The sequence below is a fragment of the Lemur catta genome, chromosome 8 (genome assembly GCF_020740605.2).
Source record: "Lemur catta isolate mLemCat1 chromosome 8, mLemCat1.pri, whole genome shotgun sequence".
In the NCBI taxonomy this organism is placed as follows: domain Eukaryota; kingdom Metazoa; phylum Chordata; class Mammalia; order Primates; family Lemuridae; genus Lemur; species Lemur catta.
Genome location: NC_059135.1, coordinates 99,811,230 through 99,837,377, shown reverse-complemented (window position 1 = coordinate 99,837,377; position 26,148 = coordinate 99,811,230). Strand labels below are relative to the sequence as shown.

The window sequence follows — 26,148 nt, the reverse complement described above, 5'->3', positions numbered from 1 at the left end:
TAGGCTGATGCCACGGCACGCTAGCCCGGACAACAGAGCGAGACTGTGTCTCAAAAAAATAAAAAATAAAAGTTGTATTTTTGTTCTTGTTTTGTTTGCCCTTATGACTATTTCCAGGGGCTTTTAAATGTCTGTTTGTTTTTATAACTTCCGCTAGTTTCCCTGGGGAGGTCAGTGGTGCTCCTCATGGTGTCACGCTGGAGCGTTCCAGCCTGTGCAGGTTCACAGGCGAACCGTCTGACAGGCAGCCACTCAGGGATCCCGACCAGAGGTGAAGACCCCAGCCCTCTGTCACTCTCTATCACCTCCCACCGCAAGTGTTGGGGACACTGGGCCCCTCATTATGGGGCAGGTGGCTCCAGCCCTGAGCCTGGCTGACGCTCATTTCCCAGCAGTCCCATGTGTCCCTCTCCCAGATCAGCAAGGTGTGTCCTGCAGGCCCATCTCAGACACGCCTCTTTCTCATGGCTGTACATAGCTACTGACTCAGTGGATCCGGGTGTCCTCTCTGGTCTGTGAGCAGCCACTGTGGCCTGACAAGCCAAGCATACTCACAAACTGAATCTGCCTTCACTACTGATTGAGTTATGCTGTGCTTTCTGAGATGACTGGTCTTCAATCTTACTGGTCCGGAGAGTCTTAGAACTAGAGCCTACCCAGGGAGAAAAGGTCCTTAAAGACCGTTTGGTCCAGGCCAGGCACAGCGGCTCATGCCTGTAATCCCAGCACTTTGGGGGGCCAAAGCAGGAGGATCACTTGAGGCAGGAGTTTGAGACCAGCCTGGGCAACATAGAAAGACTGCATCACTTAAAAAAAAAAGAAAAAGAAAAAGAAAAAAACGAGCCAAGCTCGGTGGTGCGGTGCTGAATGCCTACAGTCTCAGCCACAAGGGAGGCTCAGGCAGGAGGATCGCTCAAGCCCAGGAGTTGGAGGCTGCAGTGAGCTATGATGGTGCCATTGCTCTCCAGCCCAGGTGACAGAGTGAGACCCTGTCTTTAGAAAGAAAAAAAAAAGTTTTCAGTTGCACATTAAAATGAAATAAGGAGTTGTAAAAGTATCAATGTCTGGGTCTACCCTCTGCTGCCCCAAATTAATTAAATTAGAATCCCCATGGGTGGGACTGGACAAAGGTGTGTTTCCCAGCTCTCAGGAGATCCAAACATACAGCCGGGGTGGAGAGCCGCCACTCTCGCCTAACCCTCCGTTTTACCGATGCCCAGTGTGTTAGGCAGGATTGTCCAAAGAGGCAGAGCCAGCAGGATGTGGCTGTAGAGGAGAGACAGACACGGACAGGCGAGAGGGGAGTTACCAGAGGAACTGGCTCCCGCGGTTACCGGGCCATCTGCAAGCTGGGGAACTGGGGAAGCCACTGACGGGCGTCCAAGCTCAATGGCCGCAGAACTAGGACAGTGGATGATGGAACTCTCAGCCCGAGACGAAAGGCCTGGGAACCTGGGGGGCTACTGGTGTGAGTCCCAAAATCCAGAGGCCTGAGAACCTGCAGTTCTGATGTCCAAGGCAGGAGAAGGGTGTTCCAGCTCCAGGAAAGAGCGAGTTCACCTTCCCTCTGCCTTTTGTTCCACGCTGCTCACCTGACGGCAGATCTTCCCCACTCGGCCCACCGACTCTCCCCAGTCTCCCCGGAGAAAGCCCTCACACATGTACCTGGAAGTAATGTTTTACCAGCTCTCTGGGCGTCCCATAATCCAGTCAAACTGACACCTAAAATTAACCGTCACGCCTAGTGAGGAGAAATGACTTGCCCGTGGCCACACAGAGAGCTAGACTAATTTTGGGACTTTAGACTAATTTTCTCTGCTCTGTCTCACTCCCATTCCTTTTTATCAGGCACTTAATCATTCCAAATGAGGACACTCTAACTTATTTCTCTGTCTCTGCAATTAGCCCGGAAGGCCAGGCTGGGGCAGAGCCTGTCGCTACGGCGGCCGTGACTGTAGAACACTGTTCTTACAGGAGCGTCTCGGCTGCTCCGTGGGCTCGTTCTGGGCTGAACCAGCGCCCTGTGGCCTCTGGCCACTGCCCGCAGGGTTAGCGACAGCCTCCACGCCCAGCGCGAGTCAAAACAGCTGCCCTCCCGGAACAACGGAAAGCAGAAACAAATCGCCAGCATTTTGGAGCCAGGCCTAGATTCGGACCCGGCTCTGCCGTGTGCGCTCGCTGAGCCCCGGTCTCCTGCTCTGTGCTAGACAGACATCTGCGTCCACAGCTGGGTTTTCTGTAAAGCCAGCCAAGCTTCGCTTTGGGGTCCCTGACTGGCCCTGGGAAAGGTTCTGGAAGTTTTGTAGTCACATTTTTTACCCTTTTTCATAAACAGAGCACCCCCGAGATTTTGTCAGCTTCAGACCCCACAAAACTTGGATCTGCTCCTCTGCACCCCACAGGGCTGATCTGAGAGTTAAATAAGATTCTGTTCATAAAGCATGTGACATTTAGTAGATGTTCAACAATGTTACTTCCTCCCACAATAGGCTAAGAACGTGGCCTGCGGGGAGGGCGCTAGGGCACCTGGCCCTTGGGGGACGCCTCCTTGTCCCTGATGTGGCTGTGGATCCAGTCGAGGTAGCGGCTGACTTTGGTGTACACGCCGTAGTTGTGGAGGAGGCCGCAGCCTTCACCCCAGCTCACCAGGCCCACCAGGAACCAGGTGCCTCGGAAGGAGGTGACCATGGGCCCCCCACTGTCACCCTCACAGGCGTCCCGCCGGTCCCCGAGGATGCCCGCACACAGCATGTTCTCAGAGATCATGTTGCTCATGACCTGCATGCACTTGTGGCGTGGGACGACAGGAATCTTGATAAAGTTGAGGATGAAGGTGCGGTTTCTCTTGGTGTCTTTCTCTCGGCTGCTCTTATAGCCCCAGCCCGTCACCACAGTCTCCTGGCCAGCCTGAGTGAGCTCGCGCTCGGCAAGGCCGCTGTCCGGGAGGCAGATGGGCACGATGTGCTGTGAGAGGGTGGCCGGCCTGTCCAGGCGGAGCAGCGCGATGTCATTGTCGGTGGTGCTCTTGCTGTAGTTGGGGTGGATGAGGACCTCCTTGATGCCCAGATCCACCTCCAGATTCTCCCAGCGCCGCAGGTCATACTCCCCTGCAGGGCAGAGCGCACCGTCAGCGCGGGCTGGGCGAGCCTCTGCCCCACAGCCTTCCCCAGGGCCGACACGAGTGCTGTGCTCCCGCAGGCCTGGGCAGACGCCCTGACGGAGGTCGCGGCTGGAAAGTGTTGACCCACACGTCCCAGGTGCTGTCATGGGGCCACCTGTCTGTGCTGTGGGTCCTTCTCAAGGGTGACTTCTCCTGCCAGCAGGAGTGGCCCCCAAGTGTCAACCCCAAAGGGGCAGAATTGGTCTGGATTCAGGACTCACAGAGGGAGCAGTGAGGCCAGGGAAGCAACGGGCAGCAAGGACGCCCAAGGCCCCTAGACACCCGCAGAGCCATAAAGGGACGGGAAGCAACTGAAGCCGGAGAGACGAGGGCAGGAGCAGTGAGAACCAGAGAGGAGGACCAACAGAACACGGCACAGCCAGGAAGAAAGATCTGGATCACACACAAGAGACAAGGTCCTCTCAGGCCGGACTGATGGTTCCTGGGAAGGGAGGCCTGGAAATCCTAAGCCAAGCCCCACTAGGGGCCACTGGCCCCTGATGATGCCACAGGTAACTGTAGGCAGTGTGAACTGGTCATTCTCAATACACCTTTTCCTTCCTTTTGCACAAAGACATGAGTAAGAACCCTCTCTAGAAATGGCATAGATTGGGGCCTGTGCCTTGGGACCCCCAGACTACTAGGGATGCAGCATCTGCTTTGGCAGATGCCAGGGCCCCTGCTGCATAGCTCTGTCCCTGTCCGTCTGTGAAGCACAGCCCTGAGGCCAGGCCTTGCAGGTCTCTGCACCCAAGGGTGCTGAGGTCCACACATAGCCTGCTCTGCATGAGTGAGAGTGAAGAGTTGAGGGTGTGTGTAACCCCTCACTTACAAACACATGTGTGCAAGGACCTGTGCCCAGATTTGAAGAGGGCACCAGAAATCCCCTACCTGCAAAATACCAGGTGTTATAGGATGGGCAGGGTGGGCACACATAGTCTTTTTCCCCCAAAACACCTCTGTGGAGATCAAACAACCTCTTGGTCAAGCATCCTGGGGACCAGGGTCCCCCAGACCTGGACAGCCTGCCTGGTCCCCACCCCCGGGCCCCTGGCAAGCTCCTCTTGCCTGGCTCCAGACCATACCAAGCCTGACAATGAGCTTCCTGGAGACCTCCATGCAGTGGGCCGCCGTCAGCACCCAGGAGGGGTGGATGAGCACTGCCCCGCAGGCCAGCTGCTTCTTAGAGTCCAGCAGGACCACCTGGAACGGGCATGGGGCAGTGATGTCACAGAGCTGCTCTCTGACAGCTCCAAGTCCAGGGCTCCCGGGTCTCACATGGCCCCAGCATGGTTCTTTTTTTTTTTTTTTTTTTTTTTTTTGAGACAGAGTCTCGCTTTGTTGCCCAGGCTAGAGTGAGTGCCGTGGCATCAGCCTAGCTCACGGCAACCTCAAACTCCTGGGCTTAAGCGATCCTACTGCCTCAGCCTCCTGAGTAGCTGGGACTACAGGCATGTGCCACCATGCCCAGCTAATTTTTTCTATATATATTTTAGTTGGCCAGATAATTTCTTTCTATTTTTTTTAGTAGAGACGGGGTCTCGCTCTTGCTCAGGCTGGTCTCAAACTCCTGAGCTCAAACGATCTGCCCGCCTCGGCCTCCCAGAGTGCTAGGATTACAGGCGTGAGCCACCGCGCCCAGCCCTACCCAGCATGGTTCTTGAGCACTTCCCCGGGTTCCCTGATTACTTGGGCATAGGCTATGGACCTTTTCTGGCATTTTCTATTTCTGCACATTTTACGGTGTTGGCCCATCCCAGGGTGTCTTCCTAACTTTGCTCATGCTGTTCCTTTGTTCCATGCTGTTCCAGTCATCCTCAGCCACACCCAACATCACCCAGTGAGCTCCTCTCATCCTTGGGGGCTTGGGCCAGGACTTGCATCGTCTGGGAAGACTCTGTGGCCCCTAGGCTGCCTTGGCAGTTCCCCTTGGGCCTCCCTCAGCCCCTGTCCTGACAGCCATCCTGGCTCCAGTCCCACTGGGTTGCCCTGTGTTTAGGGTCCTGACCCTCCTGAGCTCCCGAGGCCAGTACCCCCACTTGTTGATTTCTGTACCCTGCCTCCGAGCGCCGGCAGAGAGAGGCACCAAATAAGTGTTAGTTCCCATGTTGAGGCTGGAGGTACTCAGGGCCAGGCCTCCCCCAGCCCTGTCTGTGCCAAACGCCTCCCATCAGCAGGCCTCCGCCTGACGTCCAGCAGCACAGCCTTGCTTTCCAGCTCCTCTCCCGCTCCACGGCCGTGCCCACCCCACCCTGCCCGGCTGCGCCTCTCCCTTTAGCACTCCCCTCCAGGCCCCCAAGCAATGGCAGCACTTCCTGCCCGTTCCTGCGTCCAGGGTGACCCAGCAAAGGAGAGGGGCAACCTGCCCTTACCTGCCAGGGGCTGTCTCCCTGTTTGGTCAGCTTCCCGTTGACGAGCCGCGGGTCCACTTGGTCCGCTCGGTCTGGGTCTGGGTCCGCTCGGTCTGGGTCTGGGTCCGCTGGGTCCGCTGGGTCCGCTCGGTCTGGGTCTGGGTCCGCTCGGTCTGCTCGGTCCGCTCGGTCTGGGTCTGGGTCCGCTCGGTCTGGGTCTGGGTCCGCTGGGTCCGCTCGGTCCACTGGGTCCGCTCGATCTGGGTCCGCTCTGTCTGGGTCTGGGTCCGCTGGGTCTGGGTCTGGGTCCGCTGGGTCCGCTCGATCTGGGTCCGCTCTGTCTGGGTCTGGGTCCGCTCTGTCTGGGTCTGGGTCCGCTCGGTCTGGGTCTGGGTCCGCTGGGTCCGCTGGGTCCGCTGGGTCCGCTCGGTCTGGGTCCGCTCGGTCTGCTTGGTCTGTGTCACGTTTAAAGTAACTGCGCTTCTTGTCCATTCGTTTCCAGAGCCTTCCACAAGGGAACTTCACTGAAGGCAGAGGGGGGCCGTGAGGGGCCTGCCAGACACTGTTTCTGAGACCACCCTCCCACCTTTGTCCTCCTCCCCCCGTAGGCTAGTATGCCACATTGTACGGTTCAAGGGATAAGTGATGCTCTGAACACTCAATTAATTAATACTAGCTACAAATCCCCTCCAATCAGTCAGTCAACAAACAGTGCCACCTAATGGCAAGGCCCAGACCAAGCAGCATCACCGCCTGACTGTGCGTCCCTGCGTAGGCTTCATTACACCCTAGGGCTGTTGGGGGCAATCCCTGAGATACTTAGGTAAGGTCTCATGCTGGGATGCTGCCGAGCTCCCAACAGAGGAAAGACATTGCGGGGAGAAGGAGCTGAGCATTCTTGGAGGCCCTAGTGAAGCCCTGAGCACAGTTGTGAGGCCTCCCCGCCAAGAAGGGAGTGTACCCTGTGGAGAACTGAGGGCTGGAAGGTCTGTCAGGGTCTGCTCACTAGGGGGCCCGAATGCCAGGTTGAGGGATCTAGACGTGCAGGGGCAACAGGATGCCATCCACAGGGGAACTACACAGTGACAAGAGAATAGAGAGAACACAACAACAACACCATTCCAAAAGCTGACAGCACATGGATGTGGCAACTGGCTTAGACTAGAAAGCAAAAACCTCCGCCAGTAACGGGGGTGCCCAGAAGCCAACGGAAGCACAGAAGCCTCAGTGCTTCTGCGGGAGGCAGTGCAGGTGGGACTGCAGATGGGAGGTGTGTTGAGAGTGTGTAAGAGAAACTGCGAGAGCTCTCCTTACTAGCTTGACTCCCCCCTCCCACCCCATGCAGAAGACATGAAGAGGGTGAACCAGGCACGGTGACATGGGGACTCCAGGCACCACGTCGGGAAAGAGTGGTGTGCCTGGCTGACCACAGGAGTCACGCAGACATCCACAGTCTGTGCAGATGCCAGCTTCCTTTCCCCACCCTGCTCCAAGGGGCTGGAAGCCAGGCATGAGCATCCTCCAGCACAAGCTTGGAGGATTTCTTTTGGCAACAGGCCTAAAATCTGGGTAGCAAGGGTTCTGGCCATGATGGCGCCTTCCAGTGGCCTCGCAGGAAAGCTCAATGGCCACCAGGCATTTCTTTGCAAACTCCTGTGAATCTCTGATTATTTCAAAATAAAAAGTTAGAAAAATTTTTTCAGTAGGAGAATTGGAATATAAAGTTGTGGAAAGTTTCCTGAAAGAAGAACACAAATTCAAAGAGATAGACACAAACCAATGGAAGGGTATTCTATGCTCATGGATTGAAAGAATGAGTATCGTTAAGATGACAATACTGCCCAAAGCAATTTACAGATTCAATGCGATCCCTAATAAAACACCAATAACATTTTCACAGAAATAGAAAAAATATCCTAGAATTTATATGAAATCACAAAAGACCCTGAATAGCCAAAGCAATCCTGGGCAAAAAGAACAAAGCTGGAGGCATCACACTACCTGACTTCAAAATTTATTAAAAAGCTATAGTAACCCAAACAGGATGGTACTGGCATAAAAACAGACCCATGGGCCGAGTGCGGTGGCTCATGCCTGTAATCCTAGCACTTGGGAGGCCAAGGCAGGCAGATCGTTTGAGCTCAGGAGTTTGAGACCAGCCTGAGCAAGAGTGAAATCTCGTCTCTACTAAAAAAAAAGAAGAAAAAGTAATATAAATTAAAATTAAATTTTTTAAATATATAAAAAAACAAACAAACAACAAAAAAAAAACAGACCCATGGCCAATGGAACAGAATACAGAACCCAGACATAAACCCATACATTGACAACCAACTCATCTTCAACAAAGGTGCCAAGAACTTACAATGGGGAAAGAACAGTCTTTTTAATAAACAGTACAGAGAAAACTGGATAACTGTATGCAGAAAAATAAAACTAGACCCCTCTCTCTCCACATACACAAAAATCAAATCAAAATGGATTAAAGACTTAAATCTAAGATCTGAAACTATGAAACTACTAGAAGAAAACATTGGGGTAATGTGCCAGGACATTGGTCTGGGCAAAGATTTCTTGCATGAGATCTGAAAAACACAGGCAACCAAAGTAAAAATAGACAATTGGAGTTAAACTGAAAAACTCCTGCACAGCAAAGAATCAACAAAGTGAAGAGACAACACACAGAATGGGAGAAAATATTTGCAAACTATACATCTGACAAAGGAATGATAACTAAAATATATAAGGAGCTCAAACAACTCAATAGCAAAAAAAAATTCAATTTACAAATGGGTAAAAGATCTGAATAGACATTTCTCAAAATAAGACATACAAATGGCCAACAGGTATATGAAAAAATGCTCCACCACATTAATCATCAGAGAAATACCAATCAAAACCACAATCCAATACCATCTTACCGAAGTTAAAATGGCTTATATCAAAAAGACAGTAACAGATGCTGGTGAGAATGTGAAGAAAGGGGAATCCTCGTATGCTATTGGCAGACATGTCAGTTAGTACAGCCACTATGGAGAACAGTATGGAGGCTCCTCAAAAAACTAAAACTAGAACTTCCATATGATCCAACCATTCCACTACTGGGTATATAGTCAAAAGAAAGGAAATCAATATATCAAAGAGATATCTGTACTTCCATGTTTATTGTAGCACTATTCATAATAGCCAAAATATGGAATCAACTTAAGTGCCCATCAACTGATGACTGGATAAATAAAATGTGGTATATACATAATGGAATAATATTCAGCCATAAAAAAGAATGAAATCTTGTCATTTACAACATGGATGGAACCAGAGGTCATTATGTTAAGTGAAATAAGCCAAGCACAGAAAGAGAAATATTGCATGTTCTCACTCATATGTGGGAGCTAAAAAAATGGTGGATCTCATGAAAATGGAGACTAGATTGGTGGTCACCAGAGGTCAGGAAGGGGAGGAAGAAGGGGAGGGGAACGGCAAAAAAAAGAGTATTACCACTCATCTGTACACCTAAAAATGGCAAAGATGGTAAATTAAATTACATATGTATATTTTACCTCAATAAAAATTGTTTTAAAAAGACAATCAAACTAGAGGAAAGAGATATGAAAGAAATAGAACAGAGAAAGCAGAAGAGGGATTGTCAAAGAAATGACTAAAAATTGTTCCTAGAAGTAAAAGATGAATTTCTACATTAAAAGGGTCTACCAAGAGCACTGTGCAGCCAGTGCACAAAGACCCACGCCAAGGAACAACATGCTGAAATTTATTAATAAGAGTCGTAAAACTCTGACTTTTACAACTTTGTACATATATAAATGTGATAAAAATGAAAATGCGTAAAAAGGAAAATGTGAAAGCAGGCAGACTGTCCTCTCCTTAGGGAAGCAGGGGTGTGAGAGGAAAGGGAGGCGCGCCCGGGACGTGGGTAAGGAACGGACACCGCCCGCCCCGCGGAGGCGCGGCCCGGCCCGTCGCCACCCCGCCAGGGCTTTCCCGCGGCTCCCGGGCGGCTCACCCGCGGGCTGGCACTGCAGGTGGTCGTCCCCCAGCTTGTAGCCCGGCGCGCAGCTGCAGCGGCGCCCGCCCTCCGCCTCGGAGCAGTAGTGCGCGCAGCCGCCGTTGTCCACCGAGCAGTTGGAGAAGCTCACCTCTGCGAGACAGGGGCGCACAGGCCGAGAGCGGCGGTGGCGCCGGTCTGGGCCCCGCCGCCCGCCCCGGCCCCGCCCGCCGCGCGCCCGGCGCCCCCTCACCGTGCTGGCAGAAGCGGCCCTCCCAGCCCTGGCTGCAGTCGCAGCTGAAGCCACCGATGCCGTCGGTGCACGTGCCGTGCCCGCAGCACGGGCTAGCGCACTGGTGCTCCGAGGGCCGGGCCGCGCACTGGTCACCGTCTGCGACACAAGGCGGGTGGGGGTGTGGGGTCACTGGTATTGCCAGCCCCTTCCCTGACCCCCAGCGGCCCAGAGAGCCCTAGCGGAGCGGGCACCCGCAGCCCAGCGAGGGGGACGCACTCACCGACGTACTTGGACCAGAAGGCCAGCTGTGGGGAGAGCGGGCAGCGTCAGGGCCCGGCAGCCCGGGCAGGGGTGCGGCGCCTCCCGGGTGCGGCCCAGGAGGGGCAGGGCAGCCTGTGCGCGGGCAGGTGAGGCGGGGAGGGGCTTCGGGACAAGCGGGGATCATCCCTGATGATCGCAGGCTGCTAGGAGCAAGTGCTCCTTGCCCCGCAGTCCCCACCTCCCACCCCCGCGCCAACGCCGCCCACGTCCCACGAACAGTACCCGCCTCCCCGCGCAGCGGGAGCCCGACTTACTGCTCCGTCTGCGCCACAGCAGCCTCTGCAAGGGAAGGGGCCCGGCCCCCCAACCCCCCCACCCCCATCCGCCCTCTACCGAGGGCGTCGATCCCTCGCACGCCTCTGTCTCTCCCTAAGCCGGCGTCCTCAGAGCTGGCGAGAGGCCGATTGCAGCTTGAGAAAGTCTGGGGCGGCAGAGTGCGTTTCTAACCGGGCGCAGGTGCTGCGCTGAGCACACCTGACACTGCTGTGACGCTGATGCCTGCGCTGTCAAGCAGGCCCAGCAGCAGCCGCTCTGCCATGCCGGGGCCCAGTGACCGTGGGTGACGTCAGGGAGCCATGGCAGTGACATGCTGTGCCCATATTGTGCCTTAAGAAAATCATATGGCATCTGCTGAGGAGGCCATTTGGGAAAAGAGGCAGTGGGGACTGAGGACCCAGTCCAGGAGGTGAAGGCCAAGGGCAAGAGAGGGGCAGGCCAAGCGCCCCCTTCTGCCTTGAACACCTCACTGGGAGAGGCGTCCCTACAGACACCTCGGGAGGGGCCCCAGGTCCTAGCAGCGGAAGTGAGATCTTGGGGACAGAGGGGGCCTGAGCTTTGTATCAGGAAGCCACCTCCCTTACCAAGCCCACCCTGCCACCCTAGGACCACCTCCGCAGGGCCCTGGGGACTCTGGAGGACTCTGACCCTTAGGCCAGAAGGACCCAGACCCTTTCTTGAGATCCCCTGAGCAATCAGGATTTCTCCCTTGAGAACTGGACCCGATTCACAGAGCGAGTGAGGACATGCGGATAGGCATCGGGGAGTCCAGGTCACACAAGCCTGATCCTCGGGTACCTGAGTGGAAGCAGGGCTGACGGCTGAGACAGAAAGGGGAGGCAGGGTGTCCAGCAGTAGCTGGAGGGTAGACTGAACTCTCTCCATGGGGTTGGGGGGACTCCCAGCCCAGGGCTGCCCTTCACTCTCTCCTTCCTCAAACTCATTGCAAGGTTCTGTTTCTCACATTCATGTGTGCCCAACCAACACCACAGGGCCATCGTCCTATTCACTCCACTCAGCCACCCCTAGCAAGCTGGGGGGAAGAGGGGCTGGTGTCCACCCTTCCATGGGCCTCCAGGCTCCAGCTGGCCACCAGCCCACCCTGAGCCTCATCCTCTGGACCCAGCCAGCCAGGTGACCTTACTGTGTCTTCCACGTTTTGGAAAATCTCCTTGGCCTCCTCGAAGTCACAGATCTCCTCCGTGCACTCCCGCTCCAGGCTGCTGGGCCGGAGCTCCTCCAGGAAGGTGTTGGCGCGTTTGACCCGCAGCACCTGGTGGGCACGCTGGCTGCTGGAGAACACCGAGTCTGCTTCGGGAGGAGGGGAGCTCACTGTGGTGGAGGGGCCTGAGAGGGGCTGGGGGCCTGCGGGGGTCTGAGGGAGCCAAGCTGGGACAGCCTGGAAAGGTCTCATCTCAGGCCCCTCAGGACTTGCTCTAATTCCAGGTCACGATGCTGCACGTGCTCCTCTGCTCTCTTCCTCTGCAGGAAGCAGGTGACAGTTGGAAGACAGAACCTCCCTGGGAACCCCAACCTGACCTCTGTGTGACCTTGAGCCAGTGTCTTAACTTCTCTAAACCTCAATTTACTCATCCAGAAAATGGGGAGGAGATCATTGTGTGAAACAATACAGTCAGCACCTGGCACAACAGGAGCACTCAATGCCAAAGCCGGCCGCGGCTGCCAGGACCGCAAAGGCAAACGGTCCCATTGTTCTCCCAGCACACCTCGTGCAGCCACTGCCCCACCCCCAACATCCCCCATGTCCTCCTTGGACAGGGACACCTGGAGGGCAGACAGACCTGTCACCCAGTGCGTGTCACCAAGTGCCTCCTGGGCTCTGCGAGGTGTCTGTCTTGGGTGCAGGGGACAGCTAGGAGGCAGGGATCTCAGCGGGGGGGCGAGCATGAGGGGTTGGAGGGAAGGGCCCCCAGAGGAAGGTGTGCCAGAGCTGAGTCTGGACAGATGAACTCAAGTAGACCTCAGGGTGTGGGGAGGGGACCAGGCGATGAGCAGCTCGAGAAGAGGCACCAAGGCCTCGAGCAGCCTCATGTGGCTCCAGGTAGGTCATGAGGTCATGTGTCACGCAGCCTCTGGAGAATCATGGCCGCCTCCTGTTGGCGGGGGGGGGGGGGACTAGGAAAGGGGTTGGGGGAGGGCAGCTACGCAGCAGATGTGCAGTTGGGAGGAGAGGCGGTGCCTGGGCCTTCACAGTTGAGGGAGCGAGTGGGTGGAGAGGGAACACGCAGGGACCCTGCTGAGGAAGGAGCTTTAGGAGGTAAGCACAGGGCTCCCTGCCACGCCTGTGCCCGCCATCGCAGCCGTGCTGCGTCCACAGCTGGCCTGCTGGGACTTGCTGCCCTCATCTCACCCTCGGCTCAGAGGGGCTGCCAAAGGGCATGAAGGCCTGGCAGGTGCCAGCCAGGGCCTGTGGAGGCCGAGGGGGTCCGGGTGGGGGTGGGGCCTTACCAGGAGGAGCTGGTGTGCTGGAAATTCCCCAGGTGGCCACGAACAGCAGGAGGCTCGCGAGCTGCCACATTCCGCACCTGTCTGAGGAGGACTTTTGAGCTCCCAGCAGCACCCCAGCTGCTGCTCTGCCTGCACCCCCAAGCAGAAGCCGCATGAAGGGGCTGTTCCTGTGTGTTGGTTGCCAGGGTGAAAGCTGGGGTCAGGGGGTACTTGTTCACTACACAGACAGCCCAGAGCCTCTGTCGTCATTGTATGGCACTAAGGTTGGACCACCTGCCCCGGAAGTGGGAGGCACACAGGGTCCTTGTGAAGATCAAAGGGACTCGCCTAAGTGTGGTGGAGCATGCACTGGAATGCCTGTGCCCTCCCTTGCCTTGCTCTTTGGTGATGGCTGGGGGAGGTGGGGTGGCTGCCTTTGCTGGGCCGACAGCTGGGCTGAGAATGGCTAACGCTGATTAGACACTCGGGGTGTCTTTCAAGCACTGTGTACATGATTTAGAAGACAGGCGTGAAGCCAGACCACCTGGTGCAAATTCCAGCTCCAGCACTTACCGGATGGCAATGTTGGGCAAGATGCTTAATTGCTCCATGGCTCAGTTTCCTCGTTTGTAAAACAAACAGAATAACTGTTTCTGCCATAAAGGGTATTTCAAGAATTAACAGCTCTTAAAACAGGGTTTGCACATAGCAAATGCTTGGTAAACATTACCTACTATTACCTCAGTGAAGGCTCACAGCCACCCAAGAGGTAGGTATTAATGTTGTCACCCCCATTTCATAGAGGGAGAAACTGAGGGCCACAGGGGTTGAGTAGCTTAGTAAAAATCCATGACCAGGAGCTGGCAGAACTAGGACTCAAGAGCCCAGGCCTGGTCTTGAGGCTCTAGGCCTGGATCTTAACCCCTACCCCCAACCACTGAGTGCCCCACAAGGCCACAGCGGTAGCCCTGCCAGCTGGAGACCCCATGAGTAGGCCTGCGTGCTGCCTCCAACACCCCTGCCTGACCTGCCTCTCCACCTTTGCTCCCTGCCTCTAAGGCTGGTTCTGATGGCCCCAGGTTTAACTCTGAGGCGCAGGTTTGGAGGTGAGAGCGGAGTAAAGAGAATGGGGGGGGTCCCGGGTTCTAAGCTGCCTCCGGGGATGGCCATGGCCCTGGAGACCCTCGCCCTACTTCCATTTGACCCACAGTCTGGAAAGAGAGGGGCTCCCTGGGACTCGGGCTCCTAGGCCTGGGGAACGCCAACCAGTGCCTTGGCCTGCCTAGGGCTGGGCCTCATTTCTCTTTACCCCAGGCTCTGGCTGGTCTCGAGAACCCAGGTTTGAGGATTTGACCCTCATCACCACTGAGTCCTCCTCTTCCTTCTGCACCGCTCCCTCTGCATCCCCCACAGACCTGCGTCGAAGGAGACTCACAGGGGTGGGTCATGGAGAGACTGCAAGTTCTGCCTCCTGCCGCCATGACAGCCTGGAACTCGGGTTAATCCATAACCACAAATATTTGCTTGGCCTTCAGCACTGAGCCCTCTCTCTCCAGAGATAAACAAACAATTGGCCCACACTCCTGGTCCCAGCTCAAGGCAGCTCGGTTTGCCTGAAGCCCACCTCTGCCCACCAAGGATGCTGTCCAGAAGGGAGGAGAAGAGGGCCGGGCACCCTCAGAACTGTTGATGATATGGTCTCATTTTAACCTCATGGTGGCTGGCTGAGGTGAGGAGGTTGTCCCCATTTTGCAGATGAGGACATTTTTACCCAGAGATATTGTAGCTTGCCCAAGATCAGCACAGGTAATGATTCCATATTTCGTCAAATCTAGGATGACATTAATTAAAAGATGCACCTCTTTTATGTGCCAGTATAAAAAAGACACTGTCACCATGACATGCTGTCCTAATTGCTGATGCATAAAAACATAAAAAGATAATCCCGGCCGGGCGCGGTGGCTCACGCCTGTAATCCTAGCACTCTGGGAGGCCGAGGCAGGTGGATTGCTCAAGCTCAGGAGTTCGAGACCAGCCTGAGCAAGAGCAAGATCCCGTCTCTACTAAAAAAAAAAATAGAAAGAAATTATCTGGCCAACTAAAATATATATATAAAAAAAAATTAGCTGGGCATGGTGGCACATGCCTGTAGTCCCAGCTACCCGGGAGGCTGAAGCAGTAGGATCGCTTAAGCCCAGGAGTTTGAGGTTGCTGTGAGCTAGGCTGACGCCACGGCACTCACTCTAGCCCGGGCAACAGAGCAAGACTGTCTCAAAAAAAAAAAAAAGATAATCCCCTTGGGGTCCCCACCACACGGGTGACGGCACTGGGCTAGACCCTCACTTTTAGTTGTTCGTGTGACGCCCCCCCACCCCCCACACACACAGCTGCTTGCGGCCAGTTCTGTGACCGTTACTTTGCAGATGAGGAGGCTCCGCAGGCTTGTGTTACTCACCCAAATTCACGGAGTGGGTGTGAGGAGGATCTCTGCGGCTAGCTTGTGCTCCGGCACAGGCTTCCGAAATGGGAAGAAAAGGCGAGTGGCAGCAGGCAGGTGAGCCATGCTATTTATTGTCAGGGGATACAGCAGTGGCGAAAAGCATGGCCGAGAACATGGCAAGCGCTTATATCCGGCTCTGAACAATAGAGGCAACATGCCATGGGAAGCGGGATCACATGGGTTCACACGGGAGATAACACCTTGGTTACATGAGTGTGCTGACTCACGCCTCTCAGGAAGCCCAGCTAACCAGGGGGCCGGGCCGAAACAAACATGGCGGCAGTCATCTTAGTTTGGCCTAAGAAACCATTGCCTGTACAAATGCACTTTCCCTTACAGTGGGCAGTTGGTAGACATAGATTAGAACTCAGGTCCTCCTAGCTCCAGTTGACCAGTTTTGTCAGCAAGTGGGAAAAAGGAACAGGACCCTGGAGCGGCTGCAGTGAGTTCTGTAAAGGATGTTAGAGAAGGCATAACAGCCTGGGTGAAGGGACTGTGACAAAGGAGCACATCAGACAGTCCTGCAGACAGGACTTGGGATAGGATTGTTATCAGCCGGCTGCACACAGCAGGCTTTGGAACGGATGGAAGCGTGACTGATGTTGGGTCCTGGCCCTTTCCTTTATGGCCTTAAGGAGCAACAAGGAAATAACAAGATAATTATAAGTTTAATGTATATCACTAAATAGACTTGTTTAGAACAACGCGCTTACTGTATGACGCCAAGGATTTTATCTATATGTTCTTTACTGTAAACACCTATACCTTTCCCTGCAACCAATATGGAGATTTGGAGAGGTGCCAGAGCTCTTTGAAAGGAAAAGAGTCTCTCTTCCTCCTTGGGCCTGAGATTGTGATCTCCAGCATTCTTCGTTGTGCTATGACACTCGTCGAGATGTTGGAGGATCTCTATAATTGGTAACCGCGGCGTGACTCGCCCAACTCACGCGTGGAGAAGTTTCGACGGACTAACGGAGAATCCCGGTAAGGGATAGTCCTGACTCTGGAAAAGGAAAGGACCCATGCGTGTAATACTAGAGGGGGATTTTATCATTTAATTGTGAGTCATGGGTCAGGATCTCACTACAGAACAGAAATTATACTTTAAGACTTTACAACAATTATCAAAAGCAATTCAGTGTACAGTGGAACCAAAGGCATTACAACAGTTATTACTTTCGGTTCGTGAACACTGTCCTTGGTTTCCAGATTCCGGCACTCTCGATCTCAAGCTCTGGGAACAGGCAGGATGAGTTTTAAAGAAACGATTTGAAGAGGGTCTTAATGACTAATGTCACTCTGCTGACAACCTGGAGCTTAGTACGTAGTGCTCTTTCTCCATTATATATGACAGATTGCCCCTTTTAGCTAAGGTGCAGGGGGCGCCTCATGAAAAGGCAGGGGAGCCTACTGATAAACTGAAGCCTCTAAAGTCTTTGGATTCTGATGAGTCAGATGAAAAGGAATTGCCATTTCCACTGCCTTTAAAAGAGCAGGCGGAAGCACAGCCATCTGTCCCCGTGGCTTACCCTCCTCCCCCACCTCCTGTGCTGCTGTCAGGAGGTACTTATCATAAACCACCTCCGTGGGCTCTACCCCCACCTAAAGTATTTTCAGAAACTAATTTGGGAGCATGACCCTCCTTGATCCAGTGTTGTCTAAAAGAAGGGTTAAAATCAGGAGACCTGACACCTTTATGGTTGCATCCCGTCTTTAGTGAGAAATAACAGGCGACAACATGAAACTCTCCCTTTTACTGTGTTTAAGGAGCTAAAAAAGAGTACCTGAGAAAATGGCCTCAATCTCCATTTGCCATCCATATGGTTGAGGCGTTGGGAAATAGTTATGAAATGACTCCTTTAGACTGGAAAACATTAGTTCGTGATGGTAGATTATTTCTCCAATGTTCGGCATTAGCCATTTGAGCGTGGAATCATATCCCTGTTGGTCAAATACAGGGATCATCTGTTACTGTAAGACAAGGAGTTACTGAACCATACATTGATTCTATCAATAGACTGCAAACAGCAGTGGAAAGACAAGTACCTAACCAGGATGCCGCTAAGCTTCTCATCCTACAATTAGCTTATGAAAATGCTAATAGGGTTGTCAAACAGCATTAGCTCCCATCCTTACCTCCTCTTCAGATGTAGGAGCTTTCATTAAGACCTGTCAACATGTGGGGACTACTACTCACTTAGCTCAAACCTTTGCCGCCATGATGCAAGGAGGTGCTTGCTATAATTGTGGAAAATCTGGCCATGTAGCAAAAAATTGTAAGCAATCACAGAACAATAGTAAAAGGAACAATTTTGGGAAAGAAAAACAGCCTTCTAAAACCTGCCTGAAGTGTGGAAAGGGCAAACATTGGGCTAATCAGTGCTGATCTAAATTTGATAAGGATGGTAATCCTATACAGGGAAACTTGAAGGGGGGCGCTCTCTCCAGTACCCTGAAAAATGTCTGGGCGGCATTGGCCAGTCAGGCTCCTCCAGCCCTGGCCAATGAAATAGCATTGCAGGTTGGGTGCGGTGGCTCACGCCTGTAATCCTAGCACTCTGGGAGGCCGAGGTGGGTGGATCATTTGAGCTCAGGAGTTTAAGACCAGCCTGAGCAAGAGCAAGATCCTGTCTCTACTAAAAAATAGAAAGAAATTAACCGGACAACTAAAAATATATAGAAAAAATTATCCGGGCATGGTGGCACATGCCTGTAGTGCCAGCTACTCGGAGGCTGAGGCAGGAGGATCGCTTGAGCCCAGGAGTTTGAGGTTGCTGTGAGCTAGGCTGATGCCATGGCACTCCAGCCAGGGTGACAGAGTGGGACTCTGCCTCAAAAAAAAAAAAAAAATCGCATTGCAGACCTCTCTGCCACAACAACCGGTAGTGCAGGGTTGGACCTCCCAGCACCAGAGGAGATAGTTCTTAAGGAAAAAGATAAGGTGTACCTTATCACCACAGGAATCTTTGGGCCACTACCTAAAGAATTTTTTGGGCTATTATTAGGGAGATCTAGTTGGACTTTAAAAGGAGTACAAGTTTTACCCGGAATAATTGACTCCGATTATCATGGAGAAATCAAAGCAATGGTAAAAGCTATAGGCCTTCATGTTTTAACAGCAGGAACTCGAATAGCTCAACTCCTTTTTAATTCCTTACTTACAGGGAAATGCTCAAAATAAATAAAGAAACGGTGAGAGATTTTGTCATTCTGGTCCTACTGCCTTTTGATCTGCTCCAGTAACTACACAGAGGCCTCAATTAACAGTCACTATTAAAGGAAAACAATTTCATGGAATTATAGACACAGGAGCAGACAAATCCATTATAGCTTCTCAACACTGACCTACTGAATGGCCTATAATTAATGCCCCTGTTATGGCTCCAGGTGTCAGAGGTTATCAAATGCCCAATTTAAGTGCCTTTCATCTTACATGTGAAGGGCCAGAAGGGAAATGGGCCAATATCCAGCCTTTTGTTATGAATATTCCCTTCTCCTTGTGGGGAAGAGATTTACTTCAACAGTGGGGTACAGCTTTCTATTTCCGCTTTTTAGGAGGGGCCACTACTCTAGTCCAGCCTTTAAAACTACAATGGAAAACAAATAAACCGGTATGGGTTGAACAGCGGCCCATTACAGCTACAAAACTTTTACATCTCAAGGAACTCGTTCAAGAACAGTTAAAAGCTGATCATATAGAAGAATCCAATAGTGCTTGGAATACTCCTATCTTTGTTATACCTAAAAAGTCTGGAAAATGGAGACTATTGCATGATCTTAGACCTACTAATGCTGTTATAGAACCTATGGCCCCTTTATAGCCTGGATTACCCTCCCCAGTTATGACCCCGGGAAATTGGCCATTAATAGTCATAGATCTTAAAGACTGTTTCTTTACTATTTCCCTACATCCTGATGATAAAGAAAAATTTGCCTTTACGGTACCTGTAATCAACCATCAAGAATCAGTAGCCAGATAGCAGTGGAAAGTTCTGCCTCAGGGAATGATGAATAGCCCCGCCACCTGTCAATATTTTGTTCATAAGGCCCTACAGCCTGTTAGACAGATGCTTCCAAACACAAAAATATTCCATTATATGGACAATATCTTACTTGCTGCAGCTACCACACATGAAGTTGAACGAGCCTATAAGATAGTAACTCAAGTTACTCGTGAACAAGGGTTACATATTGCACCAGAAAAGGTGTAAACTTCTATTCCATGGAAATATTTAGGTTATATTGTAACACACAGGAGCATTCACCCACAATTTACAAAAATAAATATTACTCAACCTCTTACTTTAAACTCTTTACAACAACTACTAGGACAAATAAATTGGGTGCGTCCCATCCTGGGTATTACTAAAGGGGAATTAACACATTTATTTAATACTTTAAAAGGTAACTCAGTCTTAAATTCCCCTCGCTCTCTCTCTGAACAAGCATTACAGGAATTATCATTAGTGGACGAAAAATTACAAGGTTGTTTCTTATCTAGAATTCACTCATCTTATCCCATTGATCTTTTTCTCTTTAATACTAAGCATAGCCCACCTGGCCTGTTAGGACAGTTTATAACTGAGTTAGATTGTTTAGAATGGATATTTTTAGGCCACACTTATAAAAGGACTTTTAATAAAGTTATAGACATGTTAGCTTATATTATACAAAAAGGAAGAACATGCTGCATTCAGCTTTCAGGATATGACCCAGTGCGCGTATATATTCCTTTAGACCAATAAAATTTAGACACTCTATTAGCACAAAACTTAAAATGGCAATGTGCTCTTTCAGATCACCTTGAACAATTACTAATTATCCTTCATCAAAATTATTACGGTTTTTTCAAACTATTCCTATCACTTTGCCTAATATTTTATAATCTACCTCTATCATAGATGCTCAGACCCTCTACATGGCTCTGGCCAAACAGGCAAAGTAGCCACAGCTTGGAAAGATGCCAAATGGAATTATTTCTATAAGAAAGGTTTCCAATCCACTCAACAAGCTGAAATCGGGGCATTAATACTAGAATTAAATACCTTTCCTAACATCCCTATCAATATCGTTAGTGATTCTCAATATGCTATTCATGCCCTGCAAAACCTTGATACCTCCTTTATTAAGGATGTATCTAACAAAACTTTATTACATTTATTTATTAATTTACATACTCTATTTTCTCAGTGATGTCATCCACTTTTTATTACACACATTAGATCACATACTTCCTTACCTGGGCCACTTACGGATGGTAATAATTTTGTGGATAATATTGTATCTAATCAATTATGTCTCCTTACCCAAGATACTACAGCCTTTCAGCAGGCACGCCTAGATCATAACTTCTTTCATCAAAATGCTAAGGCATTGAAAAAACTTTATCCCATTACTGTAGCTCAAGCAAAACTTACTGTTAAAACTTGTCCTGACTGCCAACAATTCTGTTTGTCCCTTATAACAATGGGTCCCAGAGTAAACCCACGAGGGCAATTGCCAAATAATATTTGGCAAACTGATATTACACAATTACCGTATTCTGGAGTCTCAAATGCATACATGTTACTATTGATGCACATTCAGGCTTCATTCATGCCACGCCCTTGTTAGGGGAAACTAGCCATCATGCTATCCAACATTTATTGCAAACGCTCACAGTTTCAGGATTACCCAAAATTATCACAGCGTATAACGGCCCTTCCTATTTATTGAAAAAATATAATTCTACCCTTCAAAATTGGAAAATTAAACATATCACAGGAATATTCTATAATTCTTCCGGGCAAGCTCTAGTAGAACATGCACACCGTACTTTAAAGACTTATCTATTATGGCCCGGCGCAGTGGCTCACGCCTGTAATCCTAGCACTCTGGGAGGCCGAGGCGGGCGGATTGTTTGAGCTCAGGAGTTCGAGACCAGCCTGAGCAAGAGCAAGACCCTGTCTCTACTAAAAATGGAAAGAAATTATATGGACAGCTAAAAATATATATAGAAAAATTAGCCGGGCATGGTGGCACATGCCTGTAGTCCCAGCTACTCGGGAGGCTGAGGCAGAAGGATCCCTTGAGCCCAGGAGTTTGAGGTTGCAGTGAGCTAGGCTGATGCCACGGCACTCTAGCCTGGGCAACAGAGTGAGACTCTGTCTCAAAAAAAAAAACAACTTACCTATTAAAATGAAAAAGGGAGAATAAAGGACTATCACCTAAAGAACAAATAGCTAAAGCCTTATTTGCTTTGAATTTCCTTAATATTGGAGATAATGGCTATACTGCTATGGATTGTAGATTGGAAAACATAATTTTAATCAATTAAATCAAAAGAAAGTGTTTGTTAAAGACCGGGTTAATAATTTATGGCAAGGATCTTTTCCTGTATGACAGGGAGTTGAGGTGCAGTTTGTGTCTCTCGAGAAACAGGTCCAGAGTGGGTCCCTCCAAAAAGGGTGAAGCTATATCACGAGCTGGAGAATGCCAGACAATTCCATCCCCCAGATGAGGAATCTGACCCTGGAGCAACAAAGGACAACATTGACCAGGACAAGACAAGCTCCTGATGTGACCTGGGGACAATTGAAGAGGCTTGATCAAAAGACAATTAACAATAATTACGAGGGCTGGAGCTGCCCTAACAGCAGAAAATTAATTTTTAGCATATTTGGCCATCATAGGTGAGGACTCTGAACAGGTAGGCCGATGGTTTCTACTCCTCTTAGGATGGTCACTGCTATCCCCAGCAGGTGCCACAGTTTATAGGAGCCATTTATTGAACCCACCTTTATTTCATGTGCCTACATTGTGGGATGTAGATCCTTCTTTGTCTTATGATGACACAGGGTAGACTGGTGGCGTTTGGCTGCCACCCTCAGGACCATCAACGTCACATACTGAATGGTTACATAATAATGATTCCATACTATTTACTGCCAGTAACCCTCCTATTTGTTTTTCCACCTTACCAAACGTTGAGGGTTGTGTACAAATTATTCCTCAGGAATATTTATATTATCAGCCTAAGAGTGGCAACAATACAGCTAATTTAACCTTTGTCTCTGCTTTAACTGTAAATACAACCATAAATATCAATGTTACAACTTTTACTCCTGACCTGGCCATTTGCAAACCAAAAAGAGATTGGAGATATAAATTTTATTCGGTACAATGGGCCCCCTGTAGAAGAGAATATCCCAGAGGATTAACTTTGTTTAATAATGGAACTTTATGGGATTGGGGACCCCACGGGAAACGACATTCTTCGGGGAGAGGATTGGAATTTGGCAGCCCATCTAACCATTCCATTACTTGGAGTGAACACGGATTGTCAGGCCCCATTCTTCAACTCACGGACAGCATTCATATGAGTCATACGTATCTACACCAAAATATGGAGAATGGGATTGCATTTTTTAATTGTGTTATCCCATGGCAATTACACTAACCGCACTGGCATCCATGCACTGTCTTTAAACAATACTGTCAGTGATTCAGTAATGATTGTACCACTCACCTTTACGTTTTCTTTTTTGGATAAAAATCTCCTAATATAACTCAATCTAATACCTATTATATTATCTCTTGTGAGAGTCCTTCTTAGTATAGTTCTTGTATTATGTTGCAAAATGATACTAATCTTAATATCACTTATATATTTATATTAAAAAGAAGAGCACAAGCTTGGGTTCTGGTTAATTTAATAAGAGCATGGCAAGGAGAATCTTCCTTATAGTCTGCCTTAACAAAAATCAGACCCAAACGCTTCCTGGCTACTCTTGGTACTTTCTTAGTTTCAGCTATTATCCTTGCTACTGCAACGGTGGCTGCTGTATCTCTTACTGAATCAATACACACGGCAGCCATACTGGAAGCAGTTCTGGTAAATGTTACACATCAAATGCAAGAACAAACTGAAATTGATAAAGGTATGCTGGCTAGACTACAGACACTGGAAGCGGCTATAGAATGGGTCAGAGACCAACAACAAGCATTTATTACTAGTCAAGGCCTGCGATATGATTGGGAATATTGCACACAGTGCGTTACACCCTTACTATGTAATAAATCCACTTATCCTTAAAATGTGGTAAAGACTAATCTACAGGGGGCTTTCAAATCTCACTTAGAATCTCAAGTACTACAATTGGAAAATCACCTACAAAATCAAATACAACTTTATTCAAATTTACAAATGTATACTTTATAAAAGCTACAAGATACCTTTGCTGGTTGAACCCCAAACAATAGTTTACAGGACTTAATATTAGAATTTAGGTTATGGCTGGAATTATTATACTTTTTTGTTTTGTTTCTAGCAGTCTGCAAACAATTGATCTCTATGACTCGACGCATAACTCAACACAAACAGAACTTGGCGGCTTACCTGGCTTTCGGTCTCAACTATCAAGAACAATTTGATCATAATTAGAAAGGGTGAGATGTAGAGGATGTTAGAAAAGGCATAAAGGCCTGGGTAAAGGGACTGCGACAAAGGCGCACATCTGGCAGTCCTGCAAACAGGACTTGGGATAGGATTGTTATCAGCCGGCTGCACACAGCAGGCTTTGGAATGGATGGAAGCGTGACTGATGTTGGGTCCCTGCCCTTTTCTTGATAGCCTTAAGGAGCAACAAGCAAATAACAAGATAATTTTAAGTTTAATGTATATCACTAAATAGACTTGTTTACCACAATGCACCAAAGATTTTATCTAAATGTTCTTTCCTGTAAACACATACCTTTCCCTACAATAAATACAGAGATTTGGAGAGGTTCGAGAGCTCTTTGAAATGAAGAGTCTCTCCTCCTCCTTCAGCCTGAGATTGAGTCTGGAGCATTCTTCGTTGCGCCATGACACTGGGAGAGACACTGGATGATCTCTACATGTTCCTGGCCAGAAAGGAGAAGGGCAGGAACAAACGGTCCAACTCGGAGCCTTTCCCCGTGCCCTGCAGTCTATCAGCGTTCATTAGGTATCTTCTTCCCTCGACTGGGCTGTACCCGAGATGCCCCCAATCCTTCCCTGCCTTACCCCCTCCTCAGAGGACTTGCCCATGCTCCTCCTCCAAGTCTGTGCCCCTAAATGGCTTCTGCTGATTGCACAGGGAAGTCACCTGATCCAGCTGATCCATCACATTTTCCCAGCCCTTGGCATGGGGCCTCAAGCCTTCAGTCCGCTGTGGGCGCTGGACTCAGAAGAGTTTGAAGCCAGGGGGATCCATGTTTGGGCCTAAAGTAGAGGAAGTTGATGAGAAGGAAGGTGCAGACGTAGAAAGAGAGGCTGAGGCATGAAACCAGGGAGACCTGGAGAGTCCCAGGGAGCATTGGGAGTGGCCCCTGCCTCCCAGTGATTAGTGGCACATCATGGCTTGGGTTCATGAGGGTCACCACACTCTCCCAGAAACCCCCTTGTTCTTTAAGTTTCCTTGAATTGGCTGAAACAGCTTGTGTTCCTTGCAACCAGATGGCTCCTACTAAGGCACAGCACCATGCCAGGCTGTGGGAGGGAACTGGTTAAAACTCTAACAAGGCAGGTCCCCGGTGTGGGGTCAGGGGGCAGATGCACCTGGGAAGCGCTTACAGAATTCAAAAGAGAGGGAAATCAGCACCAGCTGGCTGCCTGGAGGAGGTGGCACATCAGGTGGACATCAAAGGGCAGGTAGGAGGATGGGCCCCCCAGGTGGGGAGGGCCTGGGGAGGCACAGAAGACGAGCAGCTGGGGGGGGGTCTGAGAGGTGGGTGGAGGGGAGGTGGAGGGTGAGGTGACAGAGTTGGGAATTGAGCCTGTGGGAAGTGGGGAGCCAGGGGCTGTTTGTGCGGGGCTGTGGCCACAGCCTGGAGAAGAGGAGCAGAGCTCCTGCAGACTCAGGCAGGAAGCATGAAGACCCTGTGCATGACCGCACAAGAGGGGCGACTTGCACGGCAGAGGAACTTGGGAAAATGCCTCCTGCTCATGTTCTTGCTCTGAGTGTCGCCCCCAGAAGTCTGCAGGAGTCACTGCTCCCCACCTCGCCCACCCAGCGCCAGGTGCTGCGGGTGTGCACTGGGGGCCGCTTCCTTCCCCCCCAGTCCTGGCCCTCCGCTCGCTCCCACCCCGGCACAGGCGGCGAATCCACATCAAGTCCACGTAAGGCCCACACGCGGATCCTGACCTGTGTAACGGACTCTGCCCGAGGCACCCGCGTCCAAACCAGTCCAGATGCCCAAAGCACGGGCACCCGTACGACCAGGGCGGCCGCAGGGCTCCCACGTGCCCCGCGCTGGGGGTTGCCAGGGCCTGCAGGCTGCCCAGGCGCCGCCTGGAGCTCTGCCGGGTGGGCTCCGGCGTGGCCTCCCCTCGGGCTGGCGGCGCAGGGGACCGCGTCGCCTCGCCCAGGCAGGGAAGGCCCCCGCCTGCAGCATCGCAGGGCCCGCGAGCCGCGCGGGCGGAAGCGGCGCCTCTGCGCGGCGGCTTGCGGCAGGGGCGCCGTTGGCGGGCGCGGGCCGGTCCCGTGCGCCGCGGGGCTTTGCTGGGAGGCGGAGAGCGGGCGTGTGCGGGCAGGAAGCTCGCTGTGCGGGGGAGCGCCCGGCCCAGAAGCGGCTCGACGGTGCGAGCGGGGGCGCGAGCCCCGCCTCTGCGACGGCGGCGAGCGGCCGCGTGTCCTGCCCGCACCTGGGCTCGGCCCCCGCGGCTGCGCCTCCGCCGGGCGCTTTCCTGTCTGGGCTCTTCAGCTTCTCTGAGCCTCGGTTTCCGCATCTGTAAAACGGGGTCAACAATAGCATCCACCTCAGGCGGTCGTTGTGAGGATTAAATATTTTATTTTATTAATTTTTGAATAAATAGGACCTGGCCTGGGACTTAACAGGCGATCCCTCAACAAC

At 51.1% G+C, this 26,148-nt stretch overlaps 1 protein-coding gene across 1 annotated transcript; it reads right to left on the bottom strand.

The window, feature by feature from the left end:
* Window positions 1-2,435: 2,435 nt before the first annotated feature.
* Window positions 2,436-24,504, bottom strand: PROC (protein C, inactivator of coagulation factors Va and VIIIa). Its single transcript, XM_045558832.1, is given in 13 exon segments — window positions 2,436-3,107; window positions 4,246-4,363; window positions 5,533-5,602; window positions 5,663-5,771; window positions 5,838-6,035; window positions 9,533-9,698; window positions 9,700-9,905; window positions 10,030-10,054; window positions 11,491-11,657; window positions 12,547-12,603; window positions 12,816-12,896; window positions 17,079-17,235; window positions 24,402-24,504. Coding segments are annotated over 13 exon segments (1,962 nt in total). The 5' UTR covers window positions 24,420-24,504; the 3' UTR covers window positions 2,436-2,517.
* Between the last annotated feature and the right edge of the window lie 1,644 nt (window positions 24,505-26,148).